The sequence below is a fragment of the Vanessa atalanta genome, chromosome 2, assembly GCF_905147765.1.
Source record: "Vanessa atalanta chromosome 2, ilVanAtal1.2, whole genome shotgun sequence".
Lineage (NCBI taxonomy): Eukaryota > Metazoa > Arthropoda > Insecta > Lepidoptera > Nymphalidae > Vanessa > Vanessa atalanta.
In genome coordinates this window covers 5,578,944-5,605,383 of record NC_061872.1, presented here as the reverse complement: position 1 = coordinate 5,605,383, position 26,440 = coordinate 5,578,944, and the positions used below count along the sequence as shown (strand labels likewise).

At 37.2% G+C, this 26,440-nt stretch overlaps 1 protein-coding gene across 4 annotated transcripts in view; it reads left to right on the top strand.

Annotated features, from left to right (window-relative positions):
• LOC125069843 (E3 ubiquitin-protein ligase TRIP12) overlaps positions 1 to 26,440 on the top strand; it is a 30,219-nt gene that overhangs the window by 2,018 nt on the left and 1,761 nt on the right. Inside the window, exons 1-35 of one of the 4 annotated variants that reach the window (XM_047679446.1) lie at positions 9,164 to 9,359; positions 9,437 to 9,718; positions 11,358 to 12,307; positions 12,934 to 13,044; positions 13,241 to 13,332; positions 13,838 to 13,936; positions 14,413 to 14,530; positions 14,994 to 15,070; positions 15,195 to 15,291; positions 15,713 to 15,934; positions 16,042 to 16,232; positions 16,696 to 16,884; positions 16,963 to 17,111; positions 17,251 to 17,386; positions 17,552 to 17,716; positions 17,955 to 18,129; positions 18,441 to 18,662; positions 18,736 to 18,914; positions 18,991 to 19,194; positions 19,286 to 19,418; positions 20,185 to 20,266; positions 20,423 to 20,592; positions 20,894 to 21,059; positions 21,323 to 21,521; positions 21,894 to 22,102; positions 22,186 to 22,378; positions 22,475 to 22,572; positions 22,723 to 22,836; positions 23,102 to 23,226; positions 23,508 to 23,660; positions 23,857 to 24,074; positions 24,308 to 24,399; positions 24,715 to 24,940; positions 25,361 to 25,819; positions 26,220 to 26,408. In XM_047679446.1, coding sequence (XP_047535402.1) covers positions 9,660 to 9,718; positions 11,358 to 12,307; positions 12,934 to 13,044; positions 13,241 to 13,332; positions 13,838 to 13,936; positions 14,413 to 14,530; positions 14,994 to 15,070; positions 15,195 to 15,291; positions 15,713 to 15,934; positions 16,042 to 16,232; positions 16,696 to 16,884; positions 16,963 to 17,111; positions 17,251 to 17,386; positions 17,552 to 17,716; positions 17,955 to 18,129; positions 18,441 to 18,662; positions 18,736 to 18,914; positions 18,991 to 19,194; positions 19,286 to 19,418; positions 20,185 to 20,266; positions 20,423 to 20,592; positions 20,894 to 21,059; positions 21,323 to 21,521; positions 21,894 to 22,102; positions 22,186 to 22,378; positions 22,475 to 22,572; positions 22,723 to 22,836; positions 23,102 to 23,226; positions 23,508 to 23,660; positions 23,857 to 24,074; positions 24,308 to 24,399; positions 24,715 to 24,940; positions 25,361 to 25,819; positions 26,220 to 26,408 — 6,261 coding nt within the window. In that variant the 5' untranslated portion in view covers positions 9,164 to 9,359; positions 9,437 to 9,659. Of the gene's footprint in view, positions 1 to 9,163; positions 9,360 to 9,436; positions 9,719 to 11,357; positions 12,308 to 12,933; positions 13,045 to 13,240; positions 13,333 to 13,837; positions 13,937 to 14,412; positions 14,531 to 14,993; positions 15,071 to 15,194; positions 15,292 to 15,712; positions 15,935 to 16,041; positions 16,233 to 16,695; positions 16,885 to 16,962; positions 17,112 to 17,250; positions 17,387 to 17,551; positions 17,717 to 17,954; positions 18,130 to 18,440; positions 18,663 to 18,735; positions 18,915 to 18,990; positions 19,195 to 19,285; positions 19,419 to 20,184; positions 20,267 to 20,422; positions 20,593 to 20,893; positions 21,060 to 21,322; positions 21,522 to 21,893; positions 22,103 to 22,185; positions 22,379 to 22,474; positions 22,573 to 22,722; positions 22,837 to 23,101; positions 23,227 to 23,507; positions 23,661 to 23,856; positions 24,075 to 24,307; positions 24,400 to 24,714; positions 24,941 to 25,360; positions 25,820 to 26,219; positions 26,409 to 26,440 lie in introns of those variants that run through there. The other 3 variants (XM_047679453.1, XM_047679461.1, XM_047679438.1) reach the window with 3 other exon arrangements.

The following is a 26,440-nucleotide window of genomic DNA, read 5'->3' as shown; positions in this document are numbered from 1 at the left end:
GTGCCATGTATCCTCCAATTTTATCTTGTTATTTATTAATTTTTTGAGTTGGCATCCTTATTCGGATATGCAGTTGTTAGAATATTTTATCATAATCTAGGTTGTGATTAGTTTCATGCTAGATAGGCATAATAACACTGAAAACTTAAATAAATAGATCTTATATAAAAACATTGACTTTCCTTAAATATGATTCGATAAATTCTAGTAAGTATCTATCAATAGTTATTTTATTATTAAAATAGTCTCTGGTTATTAATCCATATATTTTGATTTTGTTATGTATGGATTAAATTTGTCACATAAATTTCCATAGTCTAAATCAGGGCTATTTGTCTTGCTTAAGCATGGGGTTAAGTTTCCTATTTTAGAAACATACCATTGTGTACCTATAATGATTTAGTTGATTTTAATTGTATTTTTTTTTAAAATTATTTTTAATTTTTTCTAATTTATGTGGTTTTTGATGGCTGTATGTCACATGAATTTTCGTCACATAGCCTGACCTTAATAATAAATTGTAATTACATGAATTAAGAAGAACGGAACTTATTTTTTTTCGTTTATTTAAAATAATACATATAGAGTAGCAAAGTGACATATTTAATTTGTGCGGGGTACGACGGCAGGGTATCACGGCGCCAGTATCGATCGGGTCTCGGCTGGGCCCGGCTCTGCGCCTCTCGTAACCATCTCTACGAGCATTTATTAATAATTAAAAAAAAAAAACAAAAACTTGTTTTTAAATATTTATGTTAAGTATGACATTTTTAACATAAAATTTTAAAATTCGAATGCGCCAACGTCAACATTGATGTCTTCAACATAAGCACCTGGCTAGGTAGATAGATACCTGACTACGTTCAAAACAGACTTTCTCAAATATCATGTTCTGTAAAAAAGGCTCCGCGGGCCGCAGGTAAAGGTCCTATCAGGTAGCCTCCAGGTGGTGAATTACTTTTATATTATTTTAAATACCAAACAAAAACATCTACAATAAATTGTCGACAAAACGGTCACAAATTTTGCCCTTAAAAAATATTGCAAAAAATATTTATATACTTATAAAGCAAGTGCAAATAACGATGCTTATTTCCTTTCCAGAAATGCTTTGTACTTGTGCTGCGAAATGAGCTAAAGTGTAGGATGGGGCTTACGACTTCCACTAGTCAATTCGTATACCGGTGAACGATTGCAACAGTAAAATATATTGCAATATTTTGCCATAATGGAGCTTAATTAACATGTTTTGTTGTATATCACCCGATTAAAACAACTCAATAGCAACTAAATTCGATTGCTGTTCCATTGCTTACGGCATTGTTGATTCAGTCACGTCTAGTCGTGTGATTAATTCAATCGTGATTTTAAATATGGCTGAGACAGAAATATACCGTATACAAATATAGATCCTCCCATTGGTTCGTCTATAAATAATGATTGTGTTATTTAGACGTTTACAGTGTGAATATTAAACTTAATTTCGATTTTATCACGTGTCCGTTCGTTTATTGTTGCTGCTTTCATATCCCTTCAATATCACACAATCGTATTTTATTATTATATAAGTCTAAAACTTTCGCTACGTTGTAAAAAGGTTTTTGTAGCGAGTTGACTCAAATAGGTACCTATATAAAATGCAAGTCACATAAATAGGTATTTCCAAATACTTATTAGTATTTAAAGCGATTGATAATATAATATTTATAACATTTTTAATTCACGTCATACCAAATAAAGTAAAGGAAAATGCATAATTATGATATATTATTGCAAAAATTAAATACCTAATTTCGCAAGTCGAGAACCATATTGTTCATCGGGATCATAATTCTAGTGTGAATAAGTAATTGTCTCGATATCGCTGTCTTGGTCGATGTTCCAACTATATGTTTGGTAATTTGACACTCGACAGAAATAGGCCATCACCTGTCCCCCACCAATATTGCTGAATATTGAACGCATATATAGACGTAAATATAACATTCCGCTTCTGCAGATGATATTTATCTTATCTCGACGAAAATGTGTTACACGTTATATTTGAGCTCGTATCTGTTGTTGAATCGCCTATATTTAAATGTAAAACGTATGCACCCACATATTCACATTATTGTTTTACTAATTCGTACCCGCAGATGCGCGTTCGTGCATTTTTCCAGAATAAAAAGTACCATATATCAATCTCCGGTCCATAAACTATATCTATGCAAAAAATCATTTTGATCGGTCTCTCCGCCGCTGCGTGAAAGAAGACGCAACAACAAACACACTTTCGCAATTTATAATGTCTAAGTATATTAACAATTTCAACGAACAGTTAATGTTTTAATGTTCGATAATACGCAACCAGCCACCAATGTACGTAACGTACCTTTTTATTTATATTATTTTCAAGTTTACCAACGTCCAACACCTACCGTTATGGAAATTGGAGCAGTGAACCATTGAAACGATAAAGTTACATGTTTTTATACTTAAAATATTCCAAGCTGTATTTAAATAAATAATTTGAATGCCTAAATTATTTTACAATATTTACTATACTATATAAAGCAATGATGTTTAAATTAATTGTTAAAATTAAATTAATTGCAAATACAAAATGATTACAGGTTTTTCTTAAACACGAAGTTGAGCGATTATAATCTATGAACGATTTCAAACCAATATTGGCCTACTTACGCACATTGTGTAACGACCCTAGACTTGAACTGAATTATTCACGCCTTAAAGATTACACGTATCTAATGGAAATATATAAGTAATAAGGTCGTATGGACGTAACTTTTTTTTTAATTTTTATTAAAAAAGGAGATAATTAAACCTGATATCATTTGATGAGGGGTACTATTCACAAAAAAAAAATATATATTGAAGAAAAAAGGGTTTATTTAGGCAAAATGCTAATATTATATGTAATAACAAATAAAATAGATTAGGTGTTAGATTTTGATTCTATAAAACAAGATAAAATGTCTTTTTCGGATTGGTTTTTATTCTGTGGTGCGAGATAGCAGTGTGCGCGGAGCACTCGGTTGAGCAAGAGGCACAACCAGCTGTCACGAAACCTTTGGCTCCATGTCGGCGCGTTACGACACCATAGCTTTCTCCGTTCACCAACAAAGCTCAGCTTTTCGATTATTTCTTCGCCATCCGCTATAGTTCAAGGCTTTTTAAACTCCCCGTTATTTTTGTTACGGTGTTCAACGCAATCTTAGTATATTTTTTGGTTCGTGTATTGTTTTATTTCTTTATTTTATTTGTATTTATCAAAACTGATTTTGATTTTCGCGAGTTTCAAAATATTTAATTGTCCGTAAATACAAAATATTATTGCTCTATAATATCGTGGTAGTGATTTTAGTTAAGAAAAGATCTTTAGGTAAGTAACATGAAGTAGAAATAAGGAGCAATTACTTTAAAAAAGAACTACAAGATTTGTTTTGTTTACGCACGCAAACACATACACACACACACACTCGGAATGTGGTATCTGTAGACTGCAACCCTTTTATTTCTATCATTACGTAGTTAGTCTTAATTCTATCACTATTTAGTTCTATTTATAGTTATCTGTACAATTCCAGTTCCTACTTTGTTACATTGCAGCGTCAACTACGATATAACCGCTACAAGTATTCATATATCAACTTAAAAGATAAGAGCCACCCCAATGCTCTCAGTTTTGCTAGTACTTTGTTTCTTACGTTCTTTGTTCTACAAGTCTCAAAGTATATTTTTAACCGAGATTTGGGTCACCTTCGTATATATTACGCAATAAAATATTCAGTTTTTAAATAAATTACAACATTATATTTTTATAAGACTTAATACCGATATGTGTTTAACATATAAGTAATAACAATTGTTTTTGGCTTAAAAAAACAAATGCTATAATTGTCATAACATTGTTAAACTTTAGTAGTTTGAAATGTTTTGTTTTAAATATTTCTTACGAGATAATTAAGCAGCGGCACCCATTAAGCCAGGATAAGACGAGTCAAATACATTTTTACAAAAAAATAGAATCAACATAAGATAAAAGGCTAAGTAAGGAATCGAATTTTGATTGAAAATCGTCTCAAATTACTTCCGATTCAGGACCAATCCGATTCCAATCGAACGAACGAAAAAATCGAACTATTTGAACGTAGTAGTATTATGCACCAAATGAATCCACGGAACACGACTCAGAGAACGCTATTTCAGTCGCATATGTTAAGACGGTCGACAAAACTCACTTCATCTATCGAAAGCAAAACAAATCATTAAACAGAAATATAATAGAATATATTATACATTGCTGTATTTTTTAGTTTATGTGACACGCAGTAGGTATAAATACGGCGTTGCATGTTGTTTGCGCAGCGCGACCTTGCCAGCGGTAAGACTAGGAGGAAACTGGTTTATAGAGCACTTGACGACGAACAGCACCGTTTTGTTTCTTATAATATAGCGTATTCGCTTATACCTATGGCATATACGAAACGAGTCGCAATAACACGCGTTCACAGAGTTCCACTAATAAGAATTTTCAGGGTATGTAATTATAATGTATCAAAACGAAAATAGTTTTATCATATAAATGTAAATAAACAGTGACTGAAGTAGTGTGCGTCGATTTTGTTCGAGTCTTTTCTGATAGCGAAACTAAACAATAATATTATTATCTTCCAGATGAAGTATAGCGTTTGATATAAATTAACTAAGGGGAAATTTTTAGTTGGTTTTTGCTATTTATTATTATTTGCAGTTGTTAAATGGAAGGGTCGATTGAGAGTTCGTTGAACCTGTAGGGATCCGTAGTCGCGTGTGTTTCGATGTCGGCGGGGGCGCGGGCGCTGCACTGGGCCGGTCGTTGACTCCCCCTTGCTGCACTCGTGTGAAATACAGATTGATTTTGTTACATTCTCGGTCTCCCTTCGGTCCATTGTTGACTAGAACACGGGACTTCATATTTCCAAATGTCATCTATGAAATCGATATTAAAATTAAAAAAAATACTTTTTTAATAGTAGCGTTAACTATATCTATTTATAGCGTAAAAGCGAATCATCATCTATAACAGCACATGCTTAACCACCGACGTAACGGTTTAAGGAGTGGAGGTAAACCGATGCATACATAGCAGTGCTAGTTTAAGACTGGAATTGTGCATCTCGAATATTAACCAGGAAAGACAACTATAATATAGCAACGACCGCAAGCCTTACCGCAAACCTATTACTGGGGAGCAAATATTAACAAATCCTTAACAAACTAGGACAGCGTTTAAAAGCATTGAATACGAAATCATTGGACAATTACTGCGTCCACAAAATTAGATCCAATCGTAGACGTGCATTTTTCCTTTGTATGAGTTTGGAAAGCATATAAATATGCGACATAACTCAAAGAATCTGCCAATTTGCAAAACCCGACTATTTTTCTCAATCGAAGTAAAGTAAATTTTCTATGAATTTTTCGAATACTACACTCGAATACTTATCATTAATGTGATTCGAATGCATTGAAAATATTTGAATGCAATCGCGTTATTATTCTGACCATATTACTAGACCCAGTTCCAGGTTATACTCATAAATATTCACACGAAGTGATTTCCATCTGACTAGTGCCCTATAGAGTCGAACGAGCATCATATTTGGTGGGGAATAACGCTATCTATTGTACGTTTAATATTATAACAGTGACCGAAACGTCCAGACTAAAGCATCAATTTAGACATAACGAGTATTTGATAAGATGACACTGGCAGTCTGACAATAATGCAAATTTGCTTATGAACTTTTATAAGTAGAAGTAACGACTCAATAGCATATAATACATAAATATTTTAATTACAAATTGTATTGAAATCCTCTTTGGCGAGGGTAACATTTCGAGGTCGTTATTGCCCGCAACGTTTCAATTAACGTTTCTGACGCTTTTTAAAGCTTATTTCTGTTATGTTCAATGCCTTTTTCTTTTTTTTTCAAATGCATGTCCATGTATAAAACCAAACTGTCATTTAAACATAATAAGAATATGTAACGACATAAGACAGAAAGATAATATAACAATTTTGAATTCAAAATCGTTTTGTGTAACGCTTAGTGACAGGGTGACAGTGATAATATTTTATCTCGAGGTAAGCGGGGTTCAGTCGTGTCTGCAGCTCAGTCAGGTTGTCGACCGTCGGCCTTGGGGTGCAGCCCCAACCATCTCAAAATACACCGCATCGATACCGTATATTTATTCCTATAACGTTTTACTTTCCAAAGCTCACTCGAAACATGAAAATATAAAGATAATAATTAGCGATTTAATGTCTGCAATTCCCGTTTTCACTTTCGTTTTAATATTTCAAATCAATAATTGTATTAGATTTTGTATTTAAATATTGTATTGATTGTTATGTATTATAATATATTATATTTAGTTGGTACAGTCATCGTTTGTCATCGTTTTAAATCTACATTCCGTAGCGAATATATCTGTATATAGCATTTAATTTAATATTGAAAAATGAAGATTAAAATAAACTTACTTTACGTTAATTAGATTACTTAAATTTAAAAATTTCAAATTATATTATAAAATAGATAAAACATGTACATAATTTTATTTGCACTAGTATCGCTTGTTAAATAATCATTTTTTTATTTACGAAAAATCATCCCTTTTTTGTGCACAGTACCTCTCGAATAAAAAAAATATAAGATATTGAATCTTTGCATATTTATAAATTAAAAATATGGTAAGTTGTTTCCATGTTCACGTATCGATTGGATTTGAAATCAGCATATAATCTCAGCTGTAATCAGACTAATTACAAAAGTAACTATATCTTTCAGTTACACTAAAATGACTAAACCACCGAATCGATCGTGATAAAATTTAACATAGAGGTAGCCTGAAACCTGGATAAGTATAAACGGTATGGAGTCGTGACAAACAGCTGCTCTGATTAAGAATCATACATTTAACTGATCAACATTAGAAACGAGACAATGCCATTAAAAATACGTACTGCGAAAATGAAACGAACATACAACCACCTTTTTTTTGTATCGGTTAAACAATTAAGTCGCTTACTTTTTACAATGATTCTTTGAAAACGGTCACGTCACGCAGCAATAACAATGAATCAGTGGATTCGTTATTTTAATTCCTTGTCGTTGGTTAAATCGAACTGATTCAATACTCTTGTGTACGTCATGTTCGGAAACCCCATTTCTTATCCATTTATTCTATAACTACCTGTTTTTCACGGATAACAAAGGCCGAGACGTACGATGGCCTACCTACCTGCATTCGACTGTTTATAATTCTGGTTTATTTTTCGTTCTGCTATCGACCCAAGATCGACTCGAGCAAGCGAGTTTATTTTAAACTGGTTGAAGTTGTTCTGCTAGCTTCTTTGATACCGTTGATCGATTGTAATTAGGTGTTAAATGTTTGCTTAAGATAGTAATATTGCTGTAATGTATAGAAAAAATATGATAAACATTCGTTTATGTGTCGCGTAGTTGTCATTTGACTAATATTTTTTATTGATATCAGTTATATTCTCTGCTGACTTGCGTCCGTGCCTTTATGATTTTTATTTTATATTAAATATATTGATCAAAAGGCTGATTTACATTCTTAAACATAATATATATTTTGTTTCAAAAAAAAAAAAGCCTTTGTTGTTGCATACTCTGCCTTCGTACCCTACCAAGTATTATTCGTTTACGTTAATAAATTTGACGTGACTAAATTCAACCAAACACAAACTTTCATAATAACATACAAACTTGATATATTAGAATTTACATTGGCTTAATATTGTTACGCATGTTTCTTAAATGTCACTGTTAAGTACTACTAGTTTCTTGGTCTACTACGTCCCGTTTTAATCGTCCGTGTTAGCAAAAAACCTAAAACGTGCAGCTTTGTTTTGTTGCTGTGGTGCGGCCAGTCAGTCAGTAACCATCGCCAGTGGTTCTTAGCTTCACCTCTCACGAAACGCAATGTAAACATGTATCACATAATTTTCGCATGTAACACACTCATGTAAGTAAGTAGGTACGTAATATAGGTACTCACTATTTCCAAATGTATGCACAACTCTCAATTCACCCATAACCTAACTATTTATTTCATAGTATTGTAGGTATTACACCGAAATTAACATGTAGTATGACTTAGCGATAAGCGAAGGTTTATGGAGATTTCGGATAGGAGGTCGAACACGAATGAGTAGTATAAAATGACTTCTTAATTGCTTTGGGTTTGAGCATTATTAATATATATTTAAATAAATGGGTAATCTTCTTTAGGCATTAAAATTTTAAAATTGATTTTCCAATCTGTTATTTAGGTTACAATCACTGTAGGGAAAAATCTACGTAATGCTTTGTACGTTATTTACTTACCTATAAATTATTATATCGCAAAAAATAAAGATTCTTATCATTAATGGTGTTGTATGTGTTCAAAACGATGTATTCCGCAAACAGTATCTACCTCTATATATAAACATGCATATTGTCGATATATATTTCTACTACGTCATTTATGTATTGTATTTTATACATGTTGTTATTGTTCTAGTTATAATTTTCATGTTGGCAAAGGTAGTGGCATTGCCATTTATAATAAATGTTACCAGCATCTATAAACATGCACTTATTTAGTAGTTCCTTTTTTTATTTTAGCCAAATATTCACCTGTATTCATCATTTAAATATAAATGATTTAAAAGACATATTATTATTTAATAAACTAAAAATTATATGTTTAATGCGGTGCTGCGATTTTAAACTAAATTTAGAAAAAAAACTATTTAATACTAATTTAAATTTAATAAAGGTTAAAATTTAATTTTGATTTTATTAAAAACTGAATAAGAAGTAGTAGTTATGCAAATATATTATAATATAATATATTATAGATATGTATTATATTATAAAAAATAAACAATATTTCCTAAACAGCACTTGTTTATTCGATTTTTTTGACAGGGTGAATTAATTTTAATCGTGCATTAAATAATATTGAATAATTTGTTAGATAGTGAAGGGTTTTAAAAATGTGAATTAGTTTGTATAGAAAATCAATAGTTGTTCATGGTAGGATTTTAGTTTGGTATGCTGGCAACATTTTATTTCTTTGACAGGCAGCCAGCTGTATGCAAGTAGAAAAATAAGTCGAAAAGTGTAGCTGTCCTTGATGTGTCATCTATCACGATAATTTCTATGAAACGTGGTGTTAAAATATTTCAGATATTTACGTATAAGCACGTTTTATGCAGTTAATCAAAATATTTTCATTAGGGTCTCCTCACAAATACTCGTAACATAAGAAACCTGCTCGGGTGGCAGCAAGTGGTACTAATTAATTGTTGAAATGTTTATGTAACGCAGCGTTATTCATGTTGCTGAGTATGCATTTATCTTTGTTCCAGTTAAGCCGAGAGTGAACAGCAGAAGTGTAAAGATAGAGCAAGATCCAGTGAGTGTGACTGTGTTCTCTAGTGCTTTGTGGTGATGTGTTTGTGATACGGCTGAAGGTGGTGAATGCTGAGGCAGCGGTATAGCGCTCGCCCGGGCATGGTGCCGGATAGGTAGCGGGCGCGGGCGGCCTCCGCAGGCCCCACACAAGCAGCCGCGTGTCTTCCAGCGTCGTCTATGGCCGAGCAACAAATTACACCGTCGTCGCACTCTGCACTCACGAGAGAGTCCAGCAGGTAACTCAATTAACAATTACATGCTTTACTTTACTCAATATTGTACAGTGGCCTGGGAGCGGGCTTATTCCACATAATACACAGACTCTGGTTACTCAACATTTTGTAAAAAATCATATGAAGTATGATTAGTCATACCACCCTCTATACATATAAAGCTTCATTTTAATCTTTCCTTTTTACTACTTTTATATATAAAGGAATAGTAGCAATGCCACATTATAAGGAATTAATAATATTTATATTTACCTCATAAAAGATTATGTTAGAAGTGGAGAAGGCAAAAGGCCAAGGTGTCAGGATTGAACCCGTGACTTTACATAACTAGGTCGCCCATAAACCATTGTGCTATTATCACTTAAAGATTTAGTTGAATGTTTTTATATTAATAATATGAAAGAATTTATTGAATATAGATATTGGTTTATTTTTTATAATCCATAAGCAAGTGTAATGCTTGTATTTGTATGAATAGTTTTTGGTTTGATTAAAATATGTTAATCAACCAAATGTGATCAAAATTTTTGAAATTAGTTGATAGTTATCCTATGTCAGCGCAGGATACAAGTTTGAGCTGTTGATTGTACAAATACATTAAACTTTAAAGATTTTGCTTGATTTTTTTACATGTATAGATAAGCATAATTCATACAAAACATTTAAAAATTTTGTCTGTGTCGATACAGCAGTCTTTTCTGATGACTACTTTTACTTTTTTGTTCTAAACTGTAAATTCAAAAAGCAAAATACAACAGATACTTTTGTTTGCATATTAATTTTGTTATCATAAGTCATTAATCTCTTTTTTATAAAATTTTTGGTAGTTTTAACATTACTTCTTTAGTCAATGTTGATTCTCCGCAATAGTGAAGGAGGCTTTAGACCAGCAGTGGTACATTTATGAGCTGTAACTTTGCTTTTCACTTATAATGTTGATGATGAATGTAGTAAGAAGTTATATACTAGATATACATTGTGTAAACTTAGTGTAATCAATGGCATTTGACAAACTTCATAACTGTTTACCTTTTGTGTCATTAAAAAGGGTGATAATAGTTCTGATATATTTTGATCATTTACCTGTCTTTATATTCATAAAATACTGACTAAATAATAAATAAATCAGCTTGATAGTATTACTCATAAGCTCATATATCATTCAATGATAATATTTTTAAGATTCGTCATATTAATCATTTAATTAATCATTTCTCAGCAGGAGACCAACATTCAAAAAGACATGCCCTATTTTGGCTCTATGCATGCATTTTGTTCAATCAATCAAATTAATATTATTTTCATATTTCTTAATGTTATTTATTCCAAAGCAAAGTTATTAACATTAGTATCTAACAATCATAATTAGACTATCAATGTAAATTATTGTTTGCTTACAAATAATTATATTTATAATGAAAATATGATATTCTAATGATACCAATATCATACTAATGTTTTGTCTATTAGTTAATGATAAGTGGAATTATTAACAATAATTATGCATTAGGCAGTTTGAAATGACCAGGTATCAACTAAAGATATGTAAACACAATAGAATTAAATTACAGATGACAAATATTGTGTTATAACTAAACAATTTTGAAATTGTTTATGTTTAATCATTATACGTCTGGTTCAGGTCTTCTCCTAGCAGGGTGGTGGGCGGTCGGTGGTTGCGTCAAGTGCGTAAAGCAAGCCGCAGTCGTCGGAGCAGACGTAACGTGACATCGCCTTTACCACGCACCAGCCGACATTCTTCTGGTCGTAACTTCGACGCCGAGCCGCGGACGCAAGTTGAACTTCGCAGAAGTTCACGCCTCGTTAATACATTACCGCGTTCAGACTATTCTCTCTCTGAACGCTGGTCCTACGGAACAGACGTTTACGAAACTCGCTACGATACCACAGATTACAAGCACGGAGACACATCTAAGCTTTCAAGCAGTCCACCCAAACGCGGACGGACGTCGTCGCATGACAGGAAAAAACAGAAAAGTCATAACACATCAAATAGCAATACGAAAGACGAGTGTGTCGCGTATTGCACACGTTCCCGTACTGCACTTAAATCGAGTGAGAGTGTTGGTGAACTGGTCCCGAACAATTTAAAAGCAAACTCGGTTACGCGCAACACATCAAATCAAAGCCCTGTAGAAGCTCCGACTCAGCAACCACTACTGAATCAGACAGAGGGAGGTTTACTTCCTCTAGACGAAAGGGACTACGCGTATTCGCCTTTCAGCTCCTCGACTATCACAGAGCTACTCGATTCTGACTACTCCGTTTACAGTCCTACAGCGAACCGTAGGAAGGGGAAAAAGAGGAAACGTTCGTCACATCGTTCATTGTCACACAGAAAAAGCAATTGCTTTGTTGACTTAGAGGAGTGCAGAAAGAAATTTAAAATAGACTCGCACAAGGAGCTTGCGGAAACCAGTAAAAGCGACGCTACTGACAGTCGAACCCCAGACTACGAACTTGAAAAAGGAGAAGCATTTTCTGCACACGCTTCCTGCACTTACCGGCTACGTAATCGGCACAATCGCGATCTTGGACCACCAACCTCTACTGTTATTAGTGATAATACAGGTAATAATAAATCCACTTTACACGTTTTGTTCGCATCATAGTACAAAATTTTTTTGTATACTCGAATTTAAATTTTTTTAATACCGGGCAACTACGAAACGTATCATTGTAATTTCGATTCACTCATTTTGATATCCAAAGTGCAGCTCCATCAATTAAGCACAACAAGGGTGCAAGGAGTGTTGGAGACCTAAGCAACCTGGCCTCCTTAAAAAAAATTTAAAAGACACCTCACTGATGGTCTAAAAGTTGAGACCGTCAGACTTCTCAAAGTGATAGCTATACGACACAACTGGAAAAAGATTAGGCACAGGATCCAAGGTTTTATGACTAAATCATTACGGACTGTTATTAAGACTTCCTTTACACAAAATAGTTACCATATAATTTTTACTGTTCCGATCTGAGATAAGAACCAGGCTCGTCGTTATATGCGGTCGTATAAGTCAGCCACCAGACCAAAGAGGCAGTTAACACACATTGCCGAATACACACACACACGCACACACAAGCATTTTGATACATTAAAATTGAAGCTTGCTATGTGGCTTATCAGACATTCTTATCATCCATCAAGTGCACCCATTATTGTAGATAATGTAAATAATAATTGTGTATTATTATAGCGAGTCCGTCAACGAGCGACGTGGTGCATACGCAGACAGCAGCAGAACGTAAGAGCTTTGCAGATTTCAGAGGAAGGACCACCACTCCACCACCATTCAGGGATTTACAAGGTAAGGATAAGTTAAAACATGTGTCTTCCTCTTTTGATTGTCAAATCAATGATGACAGATCGAGTCAAATCGGGGTTTAAATAAATATTCGTTAAACAAGACTTATATTATGTAAATATGTTATTGACGAACGAATTAATTATGTAGGTATCTAATTCCTAATATTTTGTGGTAATAAAATTAATCTTGTCCACAGAAGCTAGCTCGTCTAAAGACCACCATTCTGACAGCAAACTATTAATAGTTCCCCGTGATCTTCCATATTTACGTCAAACTAACGCAAGAAGGGTATGTCTTGTTTTTATACTTAATGCCAAGTCAGTAGTGTGTTTTCATATTCAATATCTTTACATTCAATCTGCTGATGTGGCTGCATAGTAGTGATACTAATGCCAGTTGTCAAATGCTAAGTGGCAGACATCCCTGACGCTGATGGCTAAAATCAGTGAGACAGACAGCCAAAGCTGAATTTATTTGTCAATTTTATAGTAATAGTTATGGTACGTTTTTTATTTTATAATTTACAAAAGTGTATTTGCAGTTCACACTTGACAGACCTAAACATTGTCAATGTAAGCATAACCTGCAATCTAAACCAGCCGTTTGGAGGTTTTTATATATTTTCAAAAGTATTTTTTTATTTTTTGTTTACTTAAATTATAATTTTTATTGAATCAGTCAATATTGTTAACTCAACACTTTTTAATACAAAAATGATTAAATAATGAAAATGTAAATTATTTTTTTATATGTTTAGACAAATAAATAAGACTACATTGCTCTTTGTTTACAGAGTATCGCTGCTGCAACGGGTGCGACCCTGGGTGCTTGCTTGACGAGGGGGGCCAGTACTTCTCAGCGTCAGAGACAGGATACTGCATCTAAGAGACAGGTACCTTATTTATTACGTGTCGAAATAGAAGAATACACTCTTATTAGCAAATGTTTTAGATGTAATAATGTTTATTTCCACATGCAAATATATACATTTTTTAACAATAAGATGCAGATAGCATTTTATCTTATATAAAAAATGTTGCATATACTTAATAGAATATATTTACTAAATAGAATGTTCTAGTTAAGAAATTACCATTTTGATATAATTATTATTGAATACAAAGTTTTCTAGATTTTTTAACTATATAAACAAACATATATGTGTGACACTTCTAAGAATATAAACAGTGTGAATTGCATTCAAATACTTTGTTAGATATTATTTAAAAAGAAAATATAAAAAGTAACATGCACTTATCCTAGAAAAGACAAGGCAAGTATTGTTTAATACAAGAGTATGCAAAGCAAAGTCCACAGCGATCCCGCTGTGTGGCGAGCGAGTGTGTGACGTGCGTGGTGTGTGTGCAGTCGGGCGCGGGCGCGGGCGCGGGCGAGGAGGCGGGCAGCAGCGCGGGCGGCGCGCGGCGGGCGCGGGCGCGCGACATGCCGCAGCCGCACACGCCCTCCACGCGACGAGACAAGCGAGGTCGGTCGATGCTACATGCGATACGGTCATATTTTTGTTGTTCTGCTTCCGCGATATGCTCGATGTTTTATATTTCTTTCGCTTAAGTGTAATACATTATTCTGACTGGGTTCAAAGATCCATACTAATATTATAAATGCGAAAGGTGCGAGCATGAACTTGGTGGAAGGACATATGTAAGTTACAGTTTTATGCGTAACAATGTACGCCCATACATACGTACATACATACATACGTACAGTATTTAATTTTTTCGTATAATTTGAACAATTAAGTAAATACAATAATAAATAAAACTAAACCCTTGTCTGAACGCGCTGCATCTTCTGGTAGTTTTATTTATGATCGTTTTTCTGTTAGAATAAAAAAAAATCGTCATTTATTAATAAAGATTTTTCGAAAAAATCTTCATAATTCACTTGATTGATTGAATAACGTATGAATTCCTTTTATAAAACTACAGCAGGCAAAGGCAGCCTGGGTTCGTGTGCTAGTACCGGTGGCGCATCCAGCCGCTCTCATCCACAACCTTTAACCACGGTATGAAAATACATTGTCTTATCGAAATCATATTATATTATCATATTATATTACGGAAAACAAATGGTAACTTTACTTATGATTAGTACTTTTTATAATATCAATTTGTGTTATATGCGTGTAGGGTGCCGTTGCATCCACATCGTCTACACCTCCGGTGCCAGCTTCCGCCGCTTCGATGCCTGACAACGCGTCTAATGATGCCAAGCCTAAGGGCAAAGGTAAATATCCTTAATAAATAAAATTAAATGCTTTATAGTCTCTTTACTTGTGTCTTCCACAGATATTAGTAGTGAAATTGAACTCTATGGGCTACCCGAAAAGTGTCATTTTGTGATTGGCCGACCTAAAGTCACAAGACCTACCAAGATACCTATTTTTTATAACGGTTTACGAGTTCGTTGCATATAAGTCAACTAAGAAGTTAATTTTGTTAAATGCATCCGTTCATCGATAATACACAAACGCCTCAGTCATCATGGTGTAAAGGAATTACCCCCCCAGCAAAAACATGGCAAGTAATTCTGCCAAGTCATTTTTTCATGCAGCTTGCACACTGCCCCAAACACAAATAAAGACGGGCCAGCCAGTGATGTCTACGAGCTCATATATAATTTGTAGTAATAATCGTCACTTTTGAAGCTTCGTCATCGGCGGAGGAGTGCGCGGCGGGAGGTGCGGGGATCGCCGGCGCCGCGGCGGCTGCGGGCGGTAGCGCAGCGGCCGAGGAGTCCTCGTCCGAGGAGGGTGAGGTGGGCCGCCTGCAGGCGCTGCTGGAGGCGCGCGGCCTGCCGCCGCACCTGCTGGGCGCGCTCGGCCCGCGCATGCAGCACCTACTCCACAGAACCGTCACTGCCAACTCAGGTCCGGTTTTATTTTTCACGACGCACTAAATATTAGTACTGATAATGAAGTTATTTAAATATTTATAATAATAACTTCACGGTGATGACATTATTTATGTTATACAGCCGCTTCCAAAGCTGCACAGCTTCTAGCCGGCTTGCAGGCTACTGGGGACGAGGGCCAGCAGCTGCAGGCCGTAATAGAAATGTGCCAACTGTTGGTGATGGGTAATGAAGACACGTTGGCCGGTTTCCCGGTGCGGCAGGTGGTGCCCGCGCTCGTCAACTTGTTGGCCGCTGAACACAACTTCGATATGGTGAACATTTGATTAAATTATGAATATCTAATTAGGATATGTTGTATTTAATATTTTAGCTACTTTGTAAATAAACTATTGTACCTGAAGAAAATTACTCAAAAAGTTGATTTACAAGACTTTGTGTTTAGATATGTAGTGGTATTTATTATATTCTTTGTTGTTATATTCATTCGTATAGTATGTATATAATAGCAGTTCAGCTCTTTTATAAATTGATTTTTATAAAAAGCGATAACGCAATGAATGTTAAATGTCCCAATGTAGTGGATGCTTTTTATGTATTTTAATGTATTGCTGTGGGTTATGTGCAAATTATCAAGCACAATTGATTCTATTTAAATAATAATAATAACATCAAACAAAAGAAATTTAATGCTATTAAACAGAAAAAATATGGATATATATATACAGAACAACTACTAAAATGATGTATACTAAACTATTCACACATCGCTCACAGATGAACCATGCGTGTCGCGCGCTCACGTACATGCTGGAGGCGTTGCCGCGCAGCAGCGGCGCCGTGGCGCTGGCCGTGCCCGCCTTCCTCGACAAGCTGCAGGCCATCACCTGCATGGACGTCGCCGAGCAGAGTCTCACGGCGCTCGATATGCTATCTCGCAGGCACTCCAAGGCTATACTGCAAGCGGTGAGTGTCTGTCTTTAAATAGAGGGACAGTGTCACGGTATTATTTTTGTACTAAACATTAACATATCTTTTTGACAGAGAGGTGTGTCCGCCTGCTTGACTTACCTAGACTTTTTCTCGATAAATGCTCAACGAGCAGCACTCTCGATTACGGCCAACTGCTGTCAGAATCTCACACCAGATGAGTTCCATCTCGTTAGGGACTCTCTGCAATTACTTGCTAATAGGTAAGCTGATTTCATTATTGACTTCAATTATTTTTCTGTTTAAATTTTGTACAAAAAATATGCATTTGGATTGTTACCTTCCAATGAAGTAAAATTCTAAATAAAAACTTATATGTATATATTATTAATTTGCTTCCAGACTTACAATTCAAGACAAAAAGTCAGTGGAATGCGTGTGCCTCGCCTTCTCGCGTCTAGTAGACAGCTTTCAGCATGACCCTGCTAGGCTGCAGGAGATTGCCACACCGGAATTACTTACGAATTTACAACAACTCGTAAGTCCATTACTTAACTCATGGTAATAATTTTCAGTTCAGTAATGTTAAAAATCTACAAGTAGAATTCCATGTTTATAAATTGAATTAAATTAAATTATGTGTTTAATGAAAAAAAGAAAAACCGAGACGAAGCTGTTTCAAATTGTAATCGTTTGTGATCAGCTGGTAGTGCAGCCACCATTGATTTCGGGCGGCACGTTCATCACCGTTCTGCGGCTGCTGTGGGTGATGTGCGCGGCGTGCCCGCAGCTCGCGCTGGCGCTGCACCAGCGCTCGATCGCCGACACGCTCCTGTGTCTGCTCACCGGCTCCACTCTGCACCAGGAGGTGATAAATCAAAATTTGTCGTAGAAATTCTTATGTTAGACTGTCAGCCATGTCCGAATAATAATTAGTTAACGTCGAAATATTACAATCATACATTCTAATGTGGGAATAAAATTTATTGATAAAATAAATGAGGTTATTTCATGTAGCTAAAATAATGTATCTACTTTTTAAAAAAAATCCAAAAGATACATTAATTTGAAAATAAATAATAAACCAATGACAACAAATCTTTCAGCAAGTGGAATTGTTACCACGTCTTCCGCAAGAACTTTACGAGATCACTTGTCTAATCGGCGAACTAATGCCTCGGCTTCCCACCGACGGCATATTCGCGGTGGATGCGCACCTCGACCGACCCTGGTCCGCGCCCACCGACCGCTCAGCGCAGTGGCAGTGGAGAGACGACAGGGGTAACTAATTAGTATATATTATTTCAAAATAACACTCAAATTAGAACACGTAGAGGTGAACATAATTTGTTTCATGGTTTACAATTTTTAAAGACACTTGTTATTCACAACGTTCGCGTTGTACATCATAAGCTATTGAGATCTGTCTCCTGGGTGTCTCGATTTCATTGCAATATTTACTGCGCAACGAGGGAAAAATGGACAAAAAAATGAGAAACCAATAACTGGTTTCATTTGTCGCAATATCGCAGACGAGACGAGTAAATTCATCGCCGTCATTATATTTTCATTAGTCACACAAAACTTTATAGGCGTATGGAGGTCGTACTCATGGGCAGAATGTCGTGCGCTAGAGGCGGGCGCGGCAGCGGGGGAGGAGGAGGTGTGCCTGAGCACGCTGGGCCGCTCGTACACCGTGGACCTGACGGCCATGCAGCAGCTCAACGACCACACCGGCACCGCGCGCTCCGTGCAGCGCGTCGCGCCGGCGCCGCACCCCAGCGACCCCGCCGCGCCCGGCTGCGCTGCGCCCGGTGAGTCACTTGCCGGTCTCGCTCGGTGGTCGCTCGACGGTGGACTATCTTCATGACGTCACGTGTATTTTAGACCCGCGCATTGCGATGGTTCGTTGCAACCCTTCCCTGGTGCGTGCTCTGCTGGGTGTGCTTCACGAGGTGTACTGGAGCTCAGCTGGGCCAGCGTTGCGTGCGCAGGCACTGAAGGCTATTCTACGAGCCGTATACTACGCTGACGCGCCTTTGCTTAGACAAGTACTCAAGACACAGGCAAGACCTTACTTCATATTTTTCGTAATATATATTCTTAATAATAATATAATCTTAATAAGTATACCATTCGCAGGTGATTTCGTCACACATCGCAGGCATGATGGCTTCGAGTGACTTACGTATTGTGGTCGGTTCTTTGCAACTCGCCGAAATATTGATGCAGCGACTGCCTGAAGACATGGGCGTGCAGTTCCGTCGAGAAGGCGTGCTTCACCAGGTGGCGCAGCTCTCCGAGCGTGCTCCCGGGGCGCCTGCAACACGACAGACCAAACTTAAAGTGAGAACTCATGAACTAGAATCGATGAACGAATATCGATATCTAATATTAGATTACATTATAACAAAACTTTAAATTTTAATTTACATAGTGCCCAAGTGGAACAAGCATGCGTTCAAGTGGAGGTTCTTCTCCGCCTGCATCGACATCTGCCTCTTCTTTGGACCACCACAACTTATCATTGGGATTCTCAGCTTCTGGATCATTTATTGCTAGTTCCTTATGTAAGTGCATTTTTTTCTTATGTTATTATTTTATATATATGGTATATTCGTTTTAGAAATTGACCATTATTAGATTCTGTGTTAACAAAAACATACTTTAGTACATATAGTATACCATACTATTAAATGTTTAATTACGTTCCCTTTAACTCGCAAAGTAAACATTTTTTTCTTACGGTCGACTGTCCACTACGTTTTTTCTAGTGGCTAGATAATAGGCCGCAGTGCCCGAGATCCTGGGCTTAAACATGGTTGGGCGATAAAAAGTTATTAAGGTTTTATTTCGAAAAACATCAGTAGTGGCCTGTAGTTAGTAAGTTGGAAGTATTTATAACCCGGTGCATCGGAAAGCACATAAAATCGTCAATTCCGCACCTAAAGTTTTTGATGATAATGAAATGAGCGTTAGTGATTGCCCCATGTGTTTGATCATACACTTGTCCATTGTAAAATATCCTGCGTAGTTGTCTGATCTCCATTGAGACTGGCCGCTGTGGCAGACATTGGTCAGGACGACATCATCATCAACTTCACCTTAGTAGAAAGACACATGTATGCAAATAAAATTCCGCGTTAGTATATGTCTTATGGCTCTTACTATTAGTAAAAGTTTATCAAAATGCGTTGAGAGGCTTAAAAATAGTAAGCGGGGTGTTAATACTGACAGAGGCGAAGCCTTTATTTGACTGTATTTTGTACTATTTACAGAATAAAATTATATAAACTGCTTTATTTTATTTATAACAGTAATAATTATTGTTTACAGTGGCGGGAAATGACAGTGGCAACTCAGAAGCTGGACCGGCCACTTCGGCGTCGACTCATCAACAGACAACTACAGTACACAGGTTATTTTTGTTATATGTTTTGTTGCTCCCGTGAAGAATTACACCTCTTATACGTTTTTATTATAAGCTATTATCTCGGAAATTATATATAGTTAATGCAGGAAAGAATATTTTTGATATAATTAGTGAAGACTGTCGTCTTAATGTTCGCGTCAGATCGGGCAGTCCACTGCAGCTGGCAGAGATGCTCAAGCGTAAACGCGCGGTGAAGCGCTCCGGCGGCGCGCGGCAGCAGCGCGGGCGCCGGGAGGACGCGCCGCCGCACGCGCACGCGCTGCCCGTCGCCGCTCCCGCCGCCACCGCCGCCACCACCGTTACTGCTCACTGTTCGTTTATTTTGTTACATCGAACTTGATTTTTATTATTTACCCGAAACTGATAATAACATTTTGAACAATTTTAATGTAGTATGCAATAAACATTTGAAATATTTTTTTGCTATATATGTAAACATGACATAAATATTTAAGATCAGAGTTGAAGATCATCTAAATGTATGCTTTAGAGGCCAAGGTCAAGGTATCTGAAAAGGACTGTGCATAAACTGCACGTATCCTCGCACTTTTATACGCATTGCATACAGAATATCATTATGAAATAAATGAATGAGTAAAATGCGGTTCTCAGCATCGACAGTGGTGTCAGCGCGGTCGGGCGCACGCGCAGGCGCGTCCAAGACGTCGTCGTTCCTGTCGTCGCTGAACCCGTCGCGCTGGGGCCGCGCTCCGCACGCGCACAAGGACGCCGCGCTGCTCGCCGCGCCCCACGCCGCCAATCTCACCGTGCAGAACAAGTAACCTAATCTAACATAACCTAACGCGTTCAGTAATTATACAATGATATTCATCATAAATTTGCGAAAATTTTATCTATTTAACCTGTTGCGCTTTACTTAACTTCTTAAGTTTATTAATTACTTATAATAAGTATACATATTTATAAGATTAAGTTAAGTTAATAAATTGGAATCTAATTGTGGTTAATACGTAGATCCAAAATATGAAAAAAGACACGAAATATACCTCTTGTGTGAGTACGATTTTATCGGTTTATTAGAGAGAAAGTTCGAGAGTGGGTCTCGTGGCGCGCAGCGCGTCTGCAACGCGACTGGGGAGCGCTCGGTGGCGGCGCCGGCGCGCTGGAACAGCTGGCGGCGCTGGCGGCTGCGCTGCCTACACGTGCGCCTTCGCACCAGCGCGCTGCACTGCAGCACTTGCGCGACACACTGCTCAATCATGACGTATCACCGTTCGAAGTAAGATTTTAAATACACACACAACCTTGTCTTGTCTTGTTTTGATATAACATATTGTATGCGTACATCTTCTGCCGATATTTTCAATTATTACAATATTGTAGGCGATATAAGATATTTTGTTTGTTCGATGTCTTAACTCATCTGGCTACAATTTATACAAAAGTTAATGATTTTGTTGGAAGAAGCCCTACATAACATTCTCAAACTATACAACTCATACTATACTTTATTTCAATTACTTGCAAATGAAGGTCATCAAGTTCAGAATTGTTTGGTAATTTAATGAACAAAAGTTCAAGGTTTTGGAAGTTAACTATTAAAATATTAAATGAGTGTTGAAATCGAATAAGTTTTGAATTTTCTTTTCAGGTGAATCATTCTGGGGTGCTAGGTGCATTACTACAATTTTTGACTGGTACTGGTCCGGAGCCGGAAGCGACTAATAGTGGAGCCGCCGGCACAGACGCCGATCGTGAGGCAGAGAACGATAGCCGCGACTCCTCGGAGCAGATGGCCTCATGCGAGGAGCGCCTTAGACTTTTCTTACACGTGTTCGCCGATATGCCACTTGCACCCGAGTATGTTTCGCCTTATCTATAAGAGAATGTCATGTCTAAATACGGAAATATCAAATTTATTTAATGTCATATAAATTTTGTAGTGACAAGGAATGGAATGAGAAGGCAAGTCTGCTGGGCGTACAGGCGAGCAGCGGAGCGGGCGCTCTGTCGGGACTAGTGAGCAAAGTGAATGCGTGCGTGTCGCACCTGGAGCAATTCCCGGTGCGCGTGCACGACCTGCCTGCGCGGCCGGCAACATCCGCGCTCAAATTCTTTAATACGCATCAGCTTATGGTAAGCATGCCGATTCTAAAATACTATTGAAATCTTTCATTTATAAAATATAATAATGTCTTAGATAATTAACTTCAATAACAATTATTATTTCAGTGTGATCTCAAACGTCATCCAACTTGCACCAACTTAAAACAGTGGAAAGGAGGCGTAGTCCGGATAGATCCATTGGCCTTAGTGCAAGCCATAGAACGGTAAGTTATTTTCTATATAAATGCATGAATACGTGTAGTAATAATCTTTTAATTTATCAAAGGTATAAATTATATTTTAATATAGGCATGTAAATTTATACGGTACATGAATGTTTCATGTAATATTCACAAACATTTCCGACTATTCAGATACCTAGCTCAGCGCGGCTACGCTAGACGAGCGGGTGCGCAGTCGGACGACGAGCCCGCCTCCGACGACGACGTGGACGACGCGCTCGCCACGCCGCCGCACCACCCCACCGAGTCAGTACCGCTGATGCACACTAACCTATCGAACATATATTTTAATACTATTGTTTTTCACTGTTCATATTGTTCATTTACATTTTAATATTAATCTTTGATCATATCGGAAATATGCATAGTCTGAAAAGCAGAATGTTGTATTTTTAATATAAAGCATACTTATATTTTGACATACTTTAAAATTTCAAGGTTTCAATTTAACAAACAACAATTACATCAAATGAGAGAATGATTCATAAGTAATTGATACTTTTCATTTCAGTACTGATCACAAATTAGAATTCCTGATTGGAGACACAGTTTTGCCATACAATATGACCGTTTACCAAGCTGTGAGACAATTTGGAGAACAAACTGATGCTGACACTGACACTGAGACTCCGTTAGGTATGGATATATATTCCCTACATTATTATTATTTATTATCCCTTATACACGGGGGATAATTTATTTAGTAAGATATTTTGGTTATTTGTAAACATCCAATACAATTCAATATGTGTATGCTAAGAGAATTAATTTAAGGTTTCTGTTAAAATAAATAACTGCATAATTTAAGAATTTTGATGTTTATTGATGTATCTAGTCAAAACATAATTGTGTGGAATATAAATAATAAGTATAATTCCTCAGTAGTCCTAACAATAATAATAATATTGCATCGACAGCGAACGCGGGAATTTGGGTTTTGACACACACGATTTACTATCGCGCGGTAGAGGCGGGCGAGCCCCCGCGCACCGACGCCACCGCTTCGCGCAAGGGTAAGGGGCAGCCTACTAAACTGTCCTCCAGGCGGAAACCTGATTTGCTTTGGAACGGTAAGTGTCTGTTATTGACAAATATGTGCTAGTTCAGGCGATTTAAATTTTTACTCCTGCAATAAAATAAATAGTTTTTCGATAAAATAAAATGTACACAGAGAACAATTATTATAATTATTGATTAAATTAAACGTCAACCAGACACATGAGGAACAAGTTCGGCAATTATTCGTTTGTTGTTTGGTGTGTTCAGAGGGCGTAGTACCGGTGCGTGCGTCGCCGTTGGTGATGACGCTGCGCACGCCGTTGTGGGGCGAGGGCGGAGCGGAGGTGCGCGATGCAGCGCTGCCAGCGCTGAGCTTGCTGCGCGCTCTGCACGCGCTGTCGCGGCACTGGCACACGCTGTACCGCGCCGCCTGCCTGCCCGACCACCGTCCGCTCGTACCTAATGTGGAATTCATCAATACTAAGGTACCGCGTCCCGCCGCCGTTTTATAAAAATATAACCTTGTCACTGCCTCATGATTAATAAGATCAAATTAATGGGTTGGACCAGTAAAAAGTTATTAGGTTTTTCTGTCTACAGATTCTCAATGGGAGGCCATAGTTTAGATGTTGACAGTGTTTACATGGTTTTGGTTGACTACTATTTCTGTCTTGTTTAAAATGTTCGTAGAAAATAATGTAAAACAACTTATTCACAGCTTGCTGCAAAAGCTAACCGACAACTTCAGGATCCATTGGTCATCATGACAGGAAATCTGCCGCCTTGGTTGAAAAAGATAGCATATGCTTGGTGAGATCGCATTTACTACATTTCTGTATTTAATAAATTTGATTAATTATGAGAATTCCAGCTTAGGTGCACTAAGTATGTGTTAGTATACTAATAGATTATACACAATAATGGTTGGACGTTGTTTGTTTATTTATTTATTTTTTAATAATTGGTATTATATTAATTATAAAACAGACGTTGTAAAATAACGTATTATAAATCCACGAGGTTCTAAGTATGGTTTATAAATCAGAACCGATATCTCACAACCACTACATGATGCCACACTGCTTTTTGATATGAAATATTCCTAACAAACATGGCCGTCCCTAGCCCATTCGTGTTCCCGTTCGAGTGCCGGCACCTGCTGTTCTACGTGGTGTCGTTCGACCGCGACCGCGCGTTGCAGCGGCTGCTGGAGGCGGGCGGCGAGCGCGCGGCGGCGGGCGCGGACGCGGAGCGCGTGGCGCCGCGCCTCGACCGCCGCAAGCGCACCGTGCAGCGCCACAGCGTACTGCGCCAGGCCGAGCACGTCATGCACGAGTTCGCGCACTCGAAGGTACCCCTTTCTTACAAATACATTACCGCTATCGAATTCTAAAATGAATTCGGTATCGACTCTCAAAGTCGACATTAGTATGCAGTGGCTTCGTTTCTATTCAATTCATTCAGTTTCTTATTTACTATTTTAGGGCGTTATGTATGTTAAGTCAAAAAACCTTCTTAAAGTATGACGTATCATCATATTACTTATTACAAACTACGTGCTTTAAATTAAAAGACAATATGCTTACAGTTTTGGGCTTGTTAAAAACGACTCATTTACGAATAAAACCCGCGGAATAATTAAATATATTTGTATACGATGTTATAATACATGAATTAAATAAATAAATATAAATTATAATTAGTAAGGCCTAACTATTAAATATGCATAAACCTTGTTTCTTTTTCGATGTCATTTCTACTTTTATTTCAGGCTTTACTAGAAATTCAATACGAAAACGAAGTCGGTACAGGCCTTGGGCCTACCCTCGAGTTTTACGCTCTAGTATCACAAGAACTACAGCGTGCAGATCTCGATCTATGGCACGGCAGCGAAAACTTTAAACAGAAACCTACCTCATTTGGCGGGGAGATTGTTAAAAGTCAGCCGCCAGTTGTGACGGATCGATCATCAGATGCCGCCACGAGGCTAGCGTCCTCGGTGCGGGATGCATTAAATCTCGACGAAGAGCGATCTCCAGAACCCTCGGATCTAGAGAAGGAGACGTTGATCCCGTCCCCTGCACCCGACGCTACCTACGTAAACTGGCCCTGCGGACTATTCCCGCAGGCCATCGGCCGTAATGCTCGTCCATCACATCTATCAAGAGTTAAAGCTAAATTCCGATTCCTCGGAAAATTTATGGCTAAAGCTGTTATGGATTCCAGAATGGTGAAAAAATTGATAAATTTTATGATATGTTAATATGAGAGTTTGAATAGAAAACACAATAATTCAGATTTCGTGTAGATTCATCTTAGACCAATATTAAATACTAATTAGAAATAGTAATTGCTGACTCACTATATAATCAAGCAGCAAAAGAAAGAATAAGTTTTAAAATTTCTTAAATTTTCTTTTGAAATATAAGCACTAATGGCCACGATAATAATTTAACGTAGTGCGTCTTTGTGAGTGATTTGATCTAGGATTTAATTATAGAATACAGTATATTTTTTAAAGTAATTACAACAATAATAATTTACGTTTAAAATTATTTTTATTTGGTTATGATAACAATATACATTTTATTAGTAAGATTTACTACAATAAGAATAATCGATTCAAACAGGTCGACATTCCATTATCGGTAAGCATGTACCGATGGGTTGTGAGCGAGCAGACGTGGCTCGGCCTAAGCGATGTGCGGCATGTAGCGCCGGAGTTGTGGCGCTCGCTGTGCCGACTGCGCCGCGTGGCCGACCGCGCGCAGACGCTCGCCGCCGACACAAGACACACCCCCGAACAGCGCAGTCAGATGGTGAGAAACACGCAACATTCTATGCGATTTGT